Here is a 16,463-nt window from a genome sequence, read left to right on the forward strand (position 1 = left end):
ACCATCGTTCAGAAAGATCCCTCTGTCCTCGATTCAAAGAAAGTACTCTGTTAGGGAATGTTTTTGCGTTGCCATCACGGGTTGAGATTCTACAGAAATGGGGACAGTTGACGCCGTTGACTCCACCCACCAAATGAACAAGTGGAAGAATTGTAACAGACATATTTGTCGAGAATGTTTTGTCTCTTTGTTTCCTGTCGCGACATTTCACTGAGTGCACGGGGTGATACTGCTGAGCGCGCCCGGGTGATGATGTTGCCTATATACTTTTATTCCAGTTCAAACTTCACTGAGCGCGCCCGGGTGATGCTACCACCTTCATACTTTTATTTGCAGTTCAAGGTGATGCTATTGCCTACATATTTTATTCCAGTTCACTGACCGTGCCGGGTGATGTTTCCTACATACTGCTATTTCTAGTTCACTGAGAAAACCGAGTGATGGTGATGTCGCCGCCTACATAGGTTTTTTCCAGTTCACACAGCGCGCCAAGTGATGGCCATAAATGCCAAGTGATGGTGTCGCAGCTGCCATAAGAGTGAAAGTGTGGCAGTGCCAATGCCTGTTGGTGGTTAGTGCGCACTAGCGTTTTCAACGCAGGACCGTATCCCGAGTATAGTAGATTAACCTCAATTTCGGACCGCTAGACTGGGTATCGGATCCACTATCCTTCCCGGTACATATGGGGGTGGTGGCGATCTCGACTCCTAGTGACGGATAGTTATAGACCAGTTCTAAGTTCCAACAGGAATCCAAATCATGGCTTGGCCGGGCCCTTGGCACGGTATGTACCAGCAGAGCTGGCCCGAGCCCATCGCTACATATGCGTAGAACCTGTGAGCAGATGGAACCGTGGAACCTGTGAGCATGTCATAGCAGAATACAAGTTCGCTGGGTAATCTTCACTGACCCGAGAGGAGCTCCACCCTTCGAGACGTTCGGGTTGTTGGCAGGACGTCCGGTTTCGTTGCAGTTACAGTTCGACGGCGGGCTTTCCACCAACCAGGGTAAGATTAGGGACCGCTGTCCAAGTTGCCTGCTACTACCTACTCCATAACTAGGATTACGTCCGGTCTTCGAAAAGAAAAGAAACATAAGCACCTGGTGCCCTACCAGCTCCGTCAGCGAGCGTCCAACAATGGCTGGTCCTCAATCGTTGATCTATATCTACCGGTACTCGGACCCAGTCCGAGTCGGATACATATGTTGAGATGCGGCGTCCTGGGCTCCCGCAAGTCCATCCCCAATGTCCACCGAGTGACTAGATACCTAGGTACCTAGCGTGTCGTCCGTCCGTCCCCGTCGCATCCTCGACGACACGACCGGGGCGAGAGTTCACGGCTTTGGGTATATAGAGTACCTATTGGGACCTAAGGTGGTGGCTACCATCGGTATGTACACTCCCATAAAATAGAGAGTTGAAGTCGTGGTAGTTAAGCTACAGCTCCAGCCCCCAAGTAGCGAAATCGCCCGTTCTGCTGGTAGTGGAAGCCGAGTCATGTAGGTATGATGTGGCACTTTTTCCCGTCGGTATCGTTGAGCTGATCCTATGTACATGCTGGACTGTGGGAGCTTTTCCTGGGGAACTCTGATGCGCGACCCATCTGCTTCTCAGGTATGGTAGGGAGGTAGGTAGGGAGGTAGGTAGGTGGGGATATCAACGTAACAAGCTCGTGTGGTATGAGGGTTTATTGGGAATGCCCAGATGTGCACCGGCTCACATCTGTCCACCTACGAAGTTGCCCGACGAGTCATACATGGTGTTGCCGATCACTCACAATGATTCGCGTGCCTTTGTCGATGAAACAGAAAAAGGCATTGGCGATCACGTGCACTGGTTCGACGTAGTCGATAAGCCTGCTGCTCATGCTGCTGCGCGACGTGGTTATAATCAGCATCAACATTCTCCCTGTACGGAAAAAAACCCGCGTGGCCTAGCGGTCACGCACCCGGCGGAGTTAGCATGGACAGCGGTCCAGCTACTGGGGTTTCCAAGCCATCCACCGGGGGCGGTGAAGGTTTTTGGTTCAAACCACGGTTCAGCTTCTTTTTTGTTTGTTTATTGATTGCAGGTGACCTATCTACCTAGATGGTGGCAATTTCTACCCGTCCGCCCCCCCACGTTTCCACGTCACTGTCTAACTCGACTTACAAAGAAAAAATACTAGGAAGAGACAACGTCCGCTTCGTCGACTCGCCCGCTCCCTCAACTCTTCCCCTCCCCCAACCCATCCGCTCCCTCAACATGTCCCTACTCTGCCGCGAGTCCCTGCGGTGCGCTTGGCCGCCTCCTGCCTCTTCAGAAGGAGATGCCACGAAGGAGGTTGCAGTGGGCAGGAATAGTGGGGGTGACCCTGGCTCCTCAACTTCAGCACTTTCCTCCTCCTCAAGTCGCCTCAGTCCCCTCAGCTTCTCCTCTCTTTTCGCTCACCTGCCTCCCACTCGGACACCTCACTTGCTGAATATTCCTCATTGGCCTCTAGGATCCGCCTGCCTACATCGGTGAAGGAGAGTAAGTCTCGGATGGCCTGGCTGCACCGCTCGTCTACAAAGAGGTCTCGGATTTTGAAGCCCCACAGTATCTTCTGCTGGCTCTTCCATTCAGAGCAGCATTCAACTGGCCCAATACGTGATATACAATGTACATAAATCTCAAGTGAGGAAGCATGCCGTTACGTGGCTATCTACAGTAGCAAAAAACGGGGGTAAAATTGACACCGTCGCCCAACCGTTTCCTGCAGAAGGAGTGATGGATACGGTATTATAAAACCAGCTCGCTGTGTCAGGAAAAAAAACGTATGCCGCAGAATGGTTATTTATCGGAGGCGGGTGTTCACGCGGTAGAGTATTGTGAAGACGAGGTGTTCGGCGAGAACACCGGTTCCCAAGACAACGTTGTGAATACCATACTAACACTTTGGGCCACAGAAAACCGTCTTTGACTGCAGTTGGTGCCCGCCTACCGACCGGTTTAACGCAAAAGCCAGATTCTACAGAACTTCGGTTTAATACGGTACTGATGCAGCAAGCCCTTACGCCTTGTCTGCGCTTGTCCGAGTGCTTTCAACTTTGTCTTTCCGACAAAGAGTCTCTCTCTCTCTCTCTCTCTCTCTCTCTCTCGAATAAATATATTGCCACATACGGACTATCTATTATCCTATCTAGACTAGTAATCTACGAAGACAGGATGTCCCCGCGATCAAGAGACAGAATATTCCGAGAAAAAAACAGGGCCGTGGTCGAGTGATCACATATGATGCCCCGTGCTTTTCCCGTGTCTTCGAAAAGGCATCTATTTCTCACGCACTCTGATTCTCACGCAATCCTCGGTCTCACAAAATCTGATTCTCACGTAATCCGGTTCTCACGCACTCTGAGGTCTCACCTATTCTCACGCCTACCCCCCTTCTCTCTCCCTCGGCGGCTGTTTTATACACCGATTGGGTCTCATCTATAGTAGGATAGTCCACTAATTCCTGCAGGGGGAAGAGATGTTTACTCCGTCAGAGTGGCCCTCTCTGTAGTCCTGTGCAATCCGTGGAAAGATCTGATCAGAGTCCGGACGGCGCGAGCGGTATCGCCGCTCGGTGAGATTCAATAGCCCCCGCGAGGCCATTACTAGACCTTCCCTCACCATCTGCTATTGGATCTCGCCAGGAATCTCGCTAGCCTCAGATACCTATTGAAGCTTATCCTCAAGCCTGGGGGACCAACACGCCTACACCCCCCACGCCCACCCACTTCTCTTCTCTTCTTCTCTTCATCATACACACCACACGTTAAAACGACTCTCAACGCCAACTTCAACGCTAAATTTGAGTATCGAACTATTTCCCGAGTCCACCTATAATCTCAAGTAAGTAGGTAGGTAGGTAGATCCGTCTTATCACACAAACTCACTCGCCAATAACGAATGATAACTCGAATACCTACTAGAGATGTCCGGAGATAAATATAACCTTCGCAAGCGCGTAGCGGACCTCCAAGCATCGGAGCCAACTTAAGGGGTTTGCAATTGGCCCGACGTGCATGCGTGCTGAACGAAGTCGAGTGAGTTTTCGAGCATCGAGCTTACTTCACTTGTGAGGGATGCATGTAATTTATATTGCTCGTTCTCTTTCGAACTACACACTCTACATACATATTTATCCTTATGTAGTAGGGGCAGTTTTACGTCTCGGGCATCAGGCGGCGGTGGTTGCTGGCAGATCGGAGTTCGACCGTGCCCGCTACCCACCAGCAAATGCATTCAATCGGAAATCGCAGACTTTCCCTTCCCAAGTTCCCACTCACGCCCGCAATCGCAATCGCATGCGAGAATGAGCTACGGGCCACGATCGAAAAAATCATTATGACACATTGACCCCAACCGTCAAAGCGACGCCGACAAATGAAATATGAAATGTGGTCACAAACAGACGTTGCATTACCTAAGTATTGCATGAGGTAGATATATGTATAGATTGGATTTACATAGAATTTGGGTTTTGGGCGTCATGCCGTCATGCCGGCTGGCTGGCTGGCTGGCTGCCGGAAGTGTAAAGACTAATTTTCTACAGACTGGTCACTGTCGGCCCGGACGTAAGGAGATGCATTGCTGGCTGCAGTGGCTGGTGGCTGATGCCTTGCGGGGTTTATGCAGTTTATTAGAGCTACCGGCGTCCGCAGCCTCACGTGTTATGCACCTAAATACATACACAACGTTAAGAAAAGAACCCATCCTCTGATTCCGTCTAATGCACAATCGCAATCGTGGTGCGTGTAAGACAAGACGAGGCGGTCCGGCGGACGCTCTCATTTCCGCCGAATCCCGATGACCGTACGTATCGGCTCCACGGGTCAAAATAACTTTTTACATCAAGACCCAACTTCGAAGAGGTGTCAACACAAGGTACCAAGAATAGGTACCCAAGTTCCAACTGCCTGTTTAAACTTTACCGATGCTGACCACACACACACAGAATTCAGGCCCGCTTGCGGTTGAGATAACGTTTGAGGGCGTAGTCGGGGGATTCTTCCGTGGGTGCTATTTCCCAGCCTCCAGGTAATTATTTAGCCTGCAGCCGCCGTCCGGGCTTTTGCACTTTGCACTTTGCTTTACGCTTTCAAGAGGGCGGCCTTGTTTCAATGGCGACCTTGTTTCCATGGCAACCCTAACTATCATAGGAGCGGGCTTGTGATATAAATCCATCAACCCATCAATCCGCAGCGGCGGATGGTAACTACTACTACTACTAGTAGTACATCTCCGCCAGCAACCGTTGCAGAACGCAAAGCTCGCCAACTCATCGGGACAGTTTCGGATATCCCGGAATAAGTAAGGCAACCGCTCGGGGAGAATTTCAGGCAGCCGCTGAACGCTTAGACGTTTTAAGCTTTCCGCCTCCCAAGCTCCCAGAGTTACATAAGAGTCGATTAGACCACCAGGCGCCCAAGCTACCTACCAGCTTAGTTATGTATATACTCGCTGGAGCGGCGAGACGACGACAAGGACGACACATGCTGCCCCGCGCAGACCAAGCAGGGACTCCGTTCGGTATTACTATACCGGTACTATAGGTACTATAATATTACCTATACTACCTATACATACCAGTGACGGCGCAGTCTCGGTCGGAGCGTCGGTCGGTCAATCGGATGGTTGCGATGGAGCCGCAAATCTATCATCTCGTAGGGGAGTGGTCCAGTGGGGACTCGTTCGGCGACCGGTAGGTGTTTCATGCATGCCCGGATCAGTCTTCAGGGCGTGTACGGTGTGGCCTCGATATGTAGGCAGTCGCGGCTGCGGACTTGCGGTTGTGGCACCTCTTCTACATAGGTAGAGTACCGGTACCGAAGTTCGAACTGCCGGTGTATGTGAGATTCCCCCCAGCGAGCAGAGACTAGTCAACCTCGACCGCCCCACGGGCACGGACTCGGACTCGATGCCGTCCATCATCCATCGCCAACTTTGATGCGGCACTTCCGAGTCCTCCTGAGTAGGTTGTAGGCAGCTTTCGCGGTGCCTGATTATCGGTGGCCGAATGACGTACGAGCCACAGACCGCGTCAACGTTTTCCGTAGGGACCATCAGCCTCGAGTGACTTCGCATGCGAGTGCTCACTACTTACTCAGTCACCACCGGACATATTTCAAATCACGAATCAAGAGGATCTGGTTCGACACATCTAACTAATATCCATCCTTCTCCAGTAGTTAGCTAAAAGAAAGTCCAAGCCGGCGTGAAAAGTTCCTGCATCTATCTGCCGTCATCAATCGCGGATTCGCAGATTCGCAGATTCGTAAGGCTGAAGAGCTTTGAGCGAGACCGAGCTGGGGGAGAAACAACTCAATCAAAGGCGGGTCCGCAGCATACAGATTCGAAACCGTTACCGAGCTGGGAAACAGCTCAATCGACGGCGGGTCCGCAGCATGATGCGTCCAGATTCGAAACTGTCACCGAATAGAATAACTAGAATAGGTAACTAAATTTTTGGCGACGGGCGTATGTAGGGCTGGAGCCTGGCAGTGGCCGTTGCCCAAAAATAGGCCCCCTTCTGTCTTTTTGGTGGATTGTGTATGTATAGTAGTACCAGGTATGTAGTAGTTGTACTGAGTAAAGTAAACCGCGCCACCCCCGCAGCCAGGCGTTGGGGCTATTCGCCTGCAGGGACTTAAGGCGAGAAAGGCGCACTCAGCCACGCTGCTCCGAGACCAGGATTACATACGCGCCGATGCTGTCGCCTAGAAGTTGCAATTGATCTCCGAGTCAGCCCGCAGTATTGGTAAGCTCTGGGTAGCTCCAGCTCGGGGAGGTGGAGGATTTCGCTTCGCTCCAATCTTTCAACAAGCCTTTCTCTCCGGTCGCCGCCCCCATTCATCGGCTAGAGTAAGTGCATGCCAGCACAGGTATGTAGATACCTTGGTACCTGGCGCACGAAAGCATTAAATTATCAACACGGTACATAACTGCGGCCTTGGAGAATTCAAACTGGACTGAACTGTGCGATCGAGAAGGTGAGCGGAGTGCAACTTCGGGTTCGGGTTCGCCACAGCTGGTGCTCCACAGCAAATAAGCGGAACTACTTACCTACATCGTAGATACTTGGTTGGGACTCGGGAGGGGGGGCATGATTACCACCAACTGGCATCCCTAGGCAGCGATAATATGTATATAGATACATATGTAGAGTTACTTTACGTGCTAATACTGCCCAGTGCTGATAGTTACTGCTAATAGTAAATACTGCTAATAGTAAATACTGCTAATAGTAAATACTGCTAATAGTAAATACTGCTAGTACTAGTTATACCCACATTAGGTACCTCTGTACTTAATGCAACTCGCGGTCGAAATTCAGGCCTTCCACCGTTCCACGGGTGGATATGCTGACGCCGTCCAGACCACGCCCTGCGCCACCCTCCAGGCAGATAGGTAACTTGGGTACATACCGGTACATAGGATACCGAACGAAAAAAGGGAAAAAGGGAAGATGGACGAAGCACGCGCATGGAGCAACACCTCCCGAGTTAAATGTTTACTCTATCATGTACACAGTTGCCTACTCTGGCCTCTGAAGTGAGAGTCAGTCCGAGATCGACAGCAAGGCAAGTAAGACTTTCTCAAGGATAGTATTAATCCTCAATTGAATCCCCTCTATTAATCCTGCAGACCGAACGAAAGCGGGGCGTGTCGGTCTGTTTAGTGATAATCGTTCGCTGTCAAAATGAACCCATTAAGCCTGCCGCCCGCCGCGGTTTGGCCCTAACGATGTGCGGAGCGCAAGGGCGGGCTGCTGCTGGTGCTGATGGTTGTCGTGCCCCTCCTTACCCCACTTGGTCCCGAAATCACAAAATCACAATCGTAGCATACATATCCGTATCCGCACCGCTCTCTTTCTCTTTCTCTGTCTCTCTCGGAGGTGGAGGTGGTGGGCTCGTTAACTAGCTGGTTGGCTGGCCGGTCGATCGATACGGTCGATGGCTGAGAAGCAGAAGCAGCAGCAGAAGCACGAGCAGAAGCGCATTCAACTTCAGCTGAAGGGCAATCATTTGCTCGATTCGCATCGCGTACAAACGAGCCAATAATGCGGTTGGGAAAAAAAATTCTGCACTCTGCGGGCAAGTGTCAGCTGGCGCACACGTAGAAGGAGCTGCTTGCAGCTTCTACAGCACTTTCGCCAGAGCCTCGAGGGAAGGAAGTGATAATTCACAAGAAAAGAAGCAGTGCCGACCAGTATGCGTGCCACGATCCTCCACCACGGAAGTGCATCAGCCCCGCTGATCTCGAGTATGTAATTATGGCTTTTTGTTTGTCGAGAGAGGCGGGTTTGGTTCACCGTTCACCTGGGATGGATGGAGGGGAAGGGAAGGGAAGCGGGGATGGCCACTGCCCACTGCCACGCTTATGCCACACTAACTATAGTATCCGGTAGTACGGTGGAGGCGGTGGACTGAGACTGAGACCAGCTACATACTCTGAATACTACACATACCTGCGAGTCCAAAGTCCAATCAGCTCTCCGCCGGCTCTGCATGCGTGCGTGCGGCTGTGTGTATGTAGGGCCCTAATTACCAACCTTATCTGGACGCGGTGCACATCATTGGCTGGCAGCTGGCGGGCTCGGCTACTGGATCGCATGTGGCTCGTGGGGAACTCGAGCGGCACTGCAGGCCAAGTCATTGTCAACGATAGGTACCGGAATGGCAGGTATATTCGCTATTCGGTCAAAGGTGCGGGATTCCCGACGAAAGTATGATACATACCTGCACGATCCGCCTTTCGAACGGCTCTACGGCACCGCACCGCCCCTCACCGGGAATGCGACTCCTTCAGGTTCAGGATCCTCCGTTGCCCAACCCGGTGCGGAAGTTTCAAGCACCATACCTATGGCGGGCAGGTAGTATGTTTCTACCATGATGGCATGAACGGACTGTACAGTGTACAGTGTAGTTAGTACTGTATTGATAATTGTACAGTACCAGCCTGTCTACCAGGTAGGGACCGTTCTATTTTCACCGGTCAAGGCAGTGAGGCGGTGACCACTTACGACTCGGGAGTCACCACCGCCGCACCGCCCGACGGCAGAGCAGTGGCTACTATCTGATCTCACCTTATTGGCGATCAAGTGGAGCATGTTCTGTAGGTGCTTGGACTTTAGCTAGCTACTCTATTTGTGCATGAGCGGGGTGAGTGCATGTACGGTGCTTACATACCATGATGTGGTTCTTGCAGATTTTGTGTTGCACTCCAAGGTTCAATTTGCTGATTCTTCAGCCCTACCTAGGGACTGCCTTAGTTGGTTGTTCTAGTGCCAAAACTCTAGGTGCACCACTCCAACCTTTGGAGTCGGGGAGGGGGAGGGAGTTCCCTCCCCCAAACCCACCTGTTCCAGCAAAGATCAGCATCTCCGAGCACTGCAAAAAACCATCAGACCCAGAATCGAATGGCAGATCCTACCTATTGCTCTATGGAGCTGTCGATGAGCGAGCGCTGATCCAACAGCTGTGCGTGATGAATCGACGACGAAGGAATGGCCATTGGATATAGACGAAGTGGAACGGCTTGCACGGCATGGAGGATGATTGCGCTGCCAGTCCAGCTGCTATTTGCAGTCAGAGTCAGTGAGTGCTACCCCGCGTCCGCCGGTCCAGAACTCTGCGGGCGGGACGAAGGTGGCTTGTACCTACTTACTTGCTCGATCCTATCTCTGTAGAGTAAGGACGCTGCCGGGGTGGTGGTGGTGGTGGTGGTAGTGGTGGTGAACGGGGCACAGGCATTAGTTAATTCGGCAGGGCAAAAGCTTCTTACTCTACTGGCGACGGCGGCCTATTGGTGAGTGGCCGACAACCCAGCCCATGCATGACAATGCATGCAGACACAGTCGAGCAGAATAGAGTCGACAAGGCAATCGCAGGGGTGCTGCGGCAGTGGTGGGAACACAGCACACGTCCTACCAATCTTCACAATAGTTACCACCCCGAAAAACAAAAATATTTCCATATAATACCTCCTCCTCCACACTTCCATGGAGGCGTCCAGCAGATAGCAACACTCTCCCCCATCCAGTGCTTCCAACTCACATACCTCATACCTGAGCAATGACTTCAGCGTACACTACAGCTGAGCAGTGAGTCCACTACTCCGCATTGATCCCGGCCCCGCACTGGTCCTCCCGAGTTCGGCGTCGACCATTGCGTTCGCAAGTCTACCATACTGACCGCATCTCGTTCTCGCGCATAGGCAACGGCTCAGCCAGCGGAAAGCCCAGCTGCTTCCGTGGATCGCAGATCCCCTCACGCATTTCTTCAACCACGGCAAACACGGCCATGCCCAAGTACACGGTGCGAGCGGCCATCAGGCGCTCCCTCAAGGCGACGAGAAGGAGAGGATCCTGAGCAGCGATGCTTCCATCATCACCACCGACTCGACGAAACGCAACCGCGACATCCAGGAGAAGATTGATGCTGAGGAAGCCTCTTCCGGCGAACTGTTCTACGATCTGTTCTTCGTCGCCAATCTCACCACCGTGACGGCAGTACACTACGTGGTCGATAACCAGAGTACGCACTTCTCCCCCGCGTGCACCCCACCGTCCAACGCACCGCCGCCAAATGCGGTTTGGAATTTGCGCCGACTAACGAAACCTCGAAATATCTAGGCTTGGGCTCGTACGTCCTCTTCTTCATCATCCTGTGGTTCACATGGCTGCAGACCACGCTCTACGATATCCGCTTCTCGGTCGACTCGGTCTACGAGCGCACCATAAAACTGGTTCATTTCGGCGTCATGATCGGTTTCGCAGCCACCACGCTCGCATGGAATCCATTGGATCCGACCCTGACCACGCACATGATGAATCTCAAATCCATGTGCGTCACACTGATGGCTTCGCGGTGGGCGCTCGGCGTTCAGTACGGCGTGACGGCGTACTACTCGAAACGGTACCGCAAGGGAACGACGCCATTGATAATTCATTCGGTCGTCATGATCCTCTGTGGATTCGGATATCTCGGAGTAAGTGCACCCCGCGCGGGCTTGAAGCGAAGGCGGCATGATGCTTACGGTGTTCATCGCAGCTCTGGTTCAGCTTCAACACTTACTCGAGGATGAGTTGGGTCGCTTGGTACCCCATCATCTTCATCGAGCTGGTGACTGTTTGCGGAGTTTCGACCGTCTGGAAGGATATCGGCTTCAAGCGCACGCATCTGATCGAGCGCTTGAGCCTGCTCACGTTGATCGTCATGGGTGAAGGTATTATCGTCATGCTGAAGGCGGTCAACGCTGTCGAGAAGGGTGCCACATCCGGTGCCGGCTGGAGTGTCAGCACTTTCTGCATCGTTGGAGCGTCCATCGGTATAGTTGTCAGTAGCCCCTTGCATCCACGCGGATTCTACCCCTTCGCCACCCAGCGTTACTAACTTTTAAACCAGTACTTCTTCTACATGTTCTACTTCGACTACACGCCGCAGCACGTGCATTACGGTTCCATTCGCCAACAGATCTGGACCTGTCTCCACTTCCCGTTCCACCTCTCCCTCGTGCTTGCCGTCGAGGGTCTGCGTCAGATGACAACTTACTGGGCGTTCATCGAGAGCCGAAGAGCGCTGTCGACCACGTGGGAAGCTGCCCTGGTCAACGCCTCCGATCCCAATGCCGGCATGCTTCGCAGCCTAGGCTTGATGCGTACCTTCACCGAGTACCTTTACAACGACAGCACTGCCATTGAGCTCGTCAAGAATTACGCCTTCATCAACAGAGTCTTCGTCAACCTCACCAGCGTTCACATCGACCAATGGGGCCCGCAGCAGAGGAACGAGACCCTGTGGCTGGATCATTACATTTCGCGAGCTCACGCTCAGTTCTACGGCATGAAGATTCCCTACTCCAAGCCGAACGCGACACTCTTCGACCTCTTGGGTCCCTCGATGCAGTCCGAGTTCCCGGTTCAAAAGTCGGTAACCCCCCTACTCACGAAATCCGACATATTGCTAACTGCTTCGTGAAGACTCTACGCTAGCGTATTCCAGTACTTCTATGGCGCCCTCGCCGTAGTCTTCTTCATGTACGGCATCATGGGACTCTTCGTCCGCCGCAGCAAGGACATGTGGGACTACTTCTCGGTCGGTCTCCGATTCGCGATCGGTGTAACCTTCATCTGCGTGGAGCGCATCCGGATCAACCAAGCGCTGTACGACTCGTTCATCAACAGCGCCTGGCCGATCCCGACCGTTTCCCTGCTACTCCTCGCCGGTAAGCGATCTTCCACTCATCCCTGACATTGCGGTTTCTCGATGCTGATTTGTATGCCACAGTCCTGTTCATCGACAAGACAGTCGGTCTCTACGCCTACCGCCGCATGAAGGCCTCGATGAACCGTGTCAACCGTGAAATCGGCCTGGAACCGGAGAGGACCGCGCTCAAGCACGCGCAGTACTCGCCGCCACACCCCCATCCCCAGCCCCACCCGCAACCTTCGCCGCTGCTCCAGCAGTCGACCGAGTACTCGCCACACGTGTCGCCATCGCCGCCGCCGCACCATTGATGGAGACGTTGATGGAGAAGTAGGCGAGCGAGGGTGAAGTTTGCAGGATGTTTTTTCTTATTTCCCTCTGTTTTGGACCCGGGTTGGCCTTTGTTTCTCATTAGAACATGTTGCGTTTTCTGTTTTCTTTTTTTTTGGGGGGGGGGGGGGCTAGTCTTGTGTTTTGTATCTGGTTTTGTATCTACATCTTTTGTGTGCGCATGGGGTTCTGCGGTTTGCAATATCAAGTTTCTTCCAGGCTTTCGATGAGTTCGGTTGTAGCTGAGCAATTTCCAACCGTGATGACGTCCGCGTGTCTTTCGTTGCACGGAAACTTCCTACATACGAGGTATGTACAAGTACAAACGAAAACCCTCGCACTCGCGAACTCGAGCCCGCGGATGCAGCCGGGAGCGCTCCCGTAGGATGATGACTGAATGAGCCGGAACGATACCGGGGCGCCGGGGCGCCGGGGGCGAGTCTGACAATCGTCACGATGCGCCGCCCTGCGTCGGTGACCGAGCCTCTCATCCGGTACAAATTGCGCTATTCTACGAATCTGCTACTCGGTATCGGAACAAAGTTCTTCAGAGGTCGGCCTCCATACTACCTAGGCTTGGGTTTAGGACATCGGCTTTGAAGGGAGGATATCATGGGCCGGGGTTGTAACTTGTGGCATCGGGTGTCATATTGCGTGAGTTTGTGTGAGAAGTAGATTGTATGAGAAGCAGATTATGTGAGAAGCAGATTATGTGAGACCGAGGATTGCGTGAGATGCCGTTTCGACGACGCGGGAAAGGTACGGCTATCATGGCTGATCACTCGGCTACGGCTTGTTTTTTTTTCTTTCGGATTTTCTCTCTCTCTGGATATCCGGGACATTGTGTTATCGTAGTCTACTAGTCTAGGTGGGATAGTAGAGTAGATAGGCCGTATGTAGCACTATGTTGATGTGATTGGGAGAGAGAGAGACTCTTTGTCGGAAAGATAAAGTTGAAAGCACTCAGGCATGCGCACACATACCTGTCTACCCACAGCATGAGTGGATGAATCCGCTCAAGCCACGACACGAAACTTCCCGTGCGGGAATTAACGACCTGCAGGGGGGCGCAATCGGCGAGCATCGGTGAGCATCGCATACGGCGCTGGAGGAGACCGGACTTGCCTGGAAAGAAGGCGTAAGGGCTCGCTGCGTTACAGTAGTATCGTATTACACCGAAGTTCAGTAGAATCCGGCTTCTGCGTAAAACCGGTCGGTAGGCGGGTACCAACTGTAGTCAAAGACGGTATTTCTGTAGCCCAAAGTGTCTAAATATCTGGATCGATCACGACGATATCGTGTTTCTTTTGTGGCCGCTGTGAGATCGGTTTGGAGATAGCTGACGGGACGAGTGAGATATCGTGGCGTCACCACCTATGGTAGAGTAGAGTATTCAGCGCCGAGCAAGGCTTCCTGCCAAATATCTAACCGAACTTCGCAGTGAGTTGAACAAGCTCGCATCGAGTATGCGCCCCTTGTGAATGACAATGTTTGTTAGTACATATGCAGAACGAGAGTACTCGTGCGTACATTTGTGCTATTCGACGCCCCGGCACCGGCGAGTCCTCCGGTACTCTAGATGAGGTGATATGATGATCACAAAAAGACTAATAACGTCGATACCTCATGAGTAAAACGAAAAACTATGGTACCGGGATTCCCGCAGGTCACCCACTGCCTGCATTACTAACCTGACGATACCTTGCTTAACTGCTCTACTATAGTCTATAGGGCCGAACGGACGGGAAGCCGTGTGTTCAATGAATCAATGTTCTATGACTGCAGCTATTTGGTAAGGTTTTTGGAAATACCAATGTAGAGGAACACTAAAGCGGCCTCATTCCATTATAATATCATACTCCACCACCTCAACATGATCGCATCGGTTTCTAAGGTTCTCGCATGACCACCCGAACACTCTCCGGAGTAAACCGAGTGATCTTGTGACGCGTGTAATCCTACGGCGGTCTGACGTGCTTTTTCGGCTTTTTCGGCCCATTGTGGCATCCGCGGCGGCTCGCCACAGCCAGCCGGACGAGTGCCCACTGCCCCCCCCCCACACACAGAGCGCAAGCAACGCGGTGACCGGCAGCTGTCTTTGACGCGTCATCTGCTGCATTACATACTATGGTATTTCAGCTCCAGCCAAATCCCCTCCTCTTATCTTTTCTATCCCATGCAAGCGGTGCACGTTTCCAGGAAACTTTTTCATGTGCAGGAGCCTGAGTGCTGAAGAAAAAAGCATGCAGGCAGGCCGCAGGCCCGCAGCAGGACCCCGGACCGCCGCGCGCCGCACGCTGTGCAAAAGTTTTTTTTTACCCCATGTCAAATAAGTGGGAATAACCCCACTAGTTGGTGAACGAGAGCGGGCGAGGACGGTAGGTACACTACTATACGCGGCACATGTCGTCGAGACGAGGAACGGGGGGCCGACTTGTATCCTCGGTGGGGGTGAGGAGAGGCCCGAGACGCGATCTTGAGCTCGCTCGAGCCGGATTGATTCGCACACGATAGGTAGCAGTACGTACCGCAAGCAATCAAGACTAGAACGATGTCCTCCCCGTCGTCCTTAGACCGGTCCATGAGCGCGGCGCTTCTCCGCCGCCAGCAAATCTCCAGCTTCCGGTCACTCACGCTCGCGCCCCAGGGGAGCATCGACTTCTCCAGCAACGACTTCCTGTCGCTCTCCGCGTCCGCCTCGTTCCGCGCCTCATTCCAGCGCGAGCTGTCACGCATCGCGCACGCCCCGCTCGGCAGCGGCGGCTCCCGCCTGCTCGACGGGAACTCCGTCTACGCTGAGGACCTCGAGGTCGATATCGCGGGATTCCTCCAAGGAAAGGCCGGATTGCTGTTCAATTCCGGCTTCGACGCAAATTCGGGGTTCTTCGCTTGTGTTCCCCAGCCCGGGGACGTCGTCGTCTACGATGAGCTGATCCATGCCAGCGTGCATGAGGGCATGCGTTTATCGAGGGCCGGGAGGACGCTGCCGTTCGCTCATAACGATGTGGGGGCGTTGGAAGCTGTGCTGAGGGAGCTGGTGGACGGGGACCAGCTGGTAAGGGACGGGAAGAGGAATGTGTTTGTGGCTGTCGAGACGCTGTATTCCATGGACGGTGACCTGGCGCCGCTGCAGGGGATTGTGGACACGATCGAGAGGGTGTTCGGTGGAGGGAACGGGTACTTGATTGTCGACGAGGCGCATTCCACGGGGGTGTACGGGGACATGGGGAGGGGGCTCGTGTGCGAACTGGGTTTGGAGGAGAAAGTGTTTGCACGGCTACACACGTTTGGGAAAGCATTGGCCTGCAACGGAGGTGAGAACACTCGGACTCGAGCTCGAAGCTGTCGCTCACATGCCGATAGCGATCATCCTCTGCTCGCCGCTCGTACGGCAATATCTGATCAACTACGCTCGGACATTGATCTTCACCACATCTTTATCGCTGCCCGCACTTGCCGCCGTGCGGGCAGCTTTCACTCTTCTCTGGAACGGTGACACACGCGATGTCAGTACCGTTTCGACCTCTGTCCCTCGTCCCATGGTCTAGTACTAACCAGGACATTCTCTGTAGGCCCAGGATCGTCTTCACAGCTCGATCAAACACCTCCACAACCAATTATCGCGCCTCACGAGCACCGCAAACTGCGTTCTACAAAACTCCGACCAGAACAACACCCCGATCGTCTCGGTATTGACACCGAAGCCGAGGCTGTTGGCAAAGTATCTACAGGATAGATTGTATCTAGTCAGACCGATCGTGTACCCTACTGTACCGAGAGGAAAGGAGAGAGTGCGCATCTGCGTGCATTCGGCGAATACCCACGAGGAGGTTGATGGATTAGTGGCACGGATAGGGGAATGGGTGGAGCAAGAAGAGAAGGCGGCGGCGGTAACGGATATGAAGGCAAATCTATGAGAC

General features: G+C 53.1%; 4 protein-coding genes across 4 annotated transcripts; all 4 read left to right on the forward strand.

The window, feature by feature from the left end:
• Positions 1 to 4,813: 4,813 nt before the first annotated feature.
• On the forward strand, positions 4,814 to 7,562 carry BZA05DRAFT_420311 (uncharacterized protein; the record flags this gene model as incomplete). The annotated part of the gene is made up of 11 exons (XM_051485640.1): positions 4,814 to 4,819; positions 4,962 to 5,019; positions 5,242 to 5,317; positions 5,453 to 5,559; positions 5,597 to 5,708; positions 5,823 to 5,852; positions 6,493 to 6,556; positions 6,780 to 6,868; positions 6,963 to 6,996; positions 7,302 to 7,414; positions 7,538 to 7,562. 11 exons carry the CDS (start codon positions 4,814 to 4,816, stop codon positions 7,560 to 7,562), a joined length of 714 nt encoding a protein of 237 aa, XP_051337447.1.
• Positions 7,563 to 8,775: 1,213 nt separating this feature from the next.
• On the forward strand, positions 8,776 to 9,676 carry BZA05DRAFT_404105 (uncharacterized protein). Its single transcript, XM_051484264.1, has 3 exons — positions 8,776 to 8,912; positions 9,030 to 9,119; positions 9,196 to 9,676. The coding sequence occupies exons 2-3, from the start codon at positions 9,115 to 9,117 to the stop codon at positions 9,527 to 9,529; spliced, it is 339 nt and encodes a 112-aa protein (XP_051337448.1). The 5' UTR covers positions 8,776 to 8,912; positions 9,030 to 9,114; the 3' UTR covers positions 9,530 to 9,676.
• Positions 9,677 to 9,968: 292 nt separating this feature from the next.
• BZA05DRAFT_356097 (bacterial low temperature requirement A protein-domain-containing protein) lies at positions 9,969 to 12,674 on the forward strand. The gene is made up of 7 exons (XM_051481402.1): positions 9,969 to 10,109; positions 10,223 to 10,542; positions 10,641 to 10,996; positions 11,059 to 11,343; positions 11,413 to 11,933; positions 11,988 to 12,232; positions 12,295 to 12,674. Exons 1-7 carry the CDS (start codon positions 10,081 to 10,083, stop codon positions 12,522 to 12,524), a joined length of 1,986 nt encoding a protein of 661 aa, XP_051337449.1. The 5' UTR covers positions 9,969 to 10,080; the 3' UTR covers positions 12,525 to 12,674.
• Positions 12,675 to 14,825: 2,151 nt separating this feature from the next.
• Positions 14,826 to 16,463, forward strand: BZA05DRAFT_376185 (8-amino-7-oxononanoate synthase; the record flags this gene model as incomplete). The annotated part of the gene is made up of 3 exons (XM_051481810.1): positions 14,826 to 15,857; positions 15,907 to 16,049; positions 16,116 to 16,463. Exons 1-3 carry the CDS (start codon positions 15,095 to 15,097, stop codon positions 16,458 to 16,460), a joined length of 1,251 nt encoding a protein of 416 aa, XP_051337450.1. The 5' UTR covers positions 14,826 to 15,094.

This window comes from Tricharina praecox (genome assembly GCF_024521635.1).
Source record: "Tricharina praecox strain CBS 144465 chromosome Unknown BZA05scaffold_20, whole genome shotgun sequence".
Classification (NCBI taxonomy): Eukaryota; Fungi; Ascomycota; class Pezizomycetes; order Pezizales; family Pyronemataceae; genus Tricharina; species Tricharina praecox.

What these genes read in the sequence shown, in the direction of transcription:
- BZA05DRAFT_356097 (XM_051481402.1), top strand. Translation starts at nt 10,081, where the DNA reads ATGACTTCAGCGTACACTACAGCTGAGCA. An exon ending in GCGTACACTACAGCTGAGCA is followed by an intron (nt 10,110 to 10,222) that starts GTGAGTCCACTA and finishes TCTCGCGCATAG; the next exon opens with GCAACGGCTCAGCCAGCGGA. An exon ending in GAGCGTCCATCGGTATAGTT is followed by an intron (nt 11,344 to 11,412) that starts GTCAGTAGCCCC and finishes CTTTTAAACCAG; the next exon opens with TACTTCTTCTACATGTTCTA.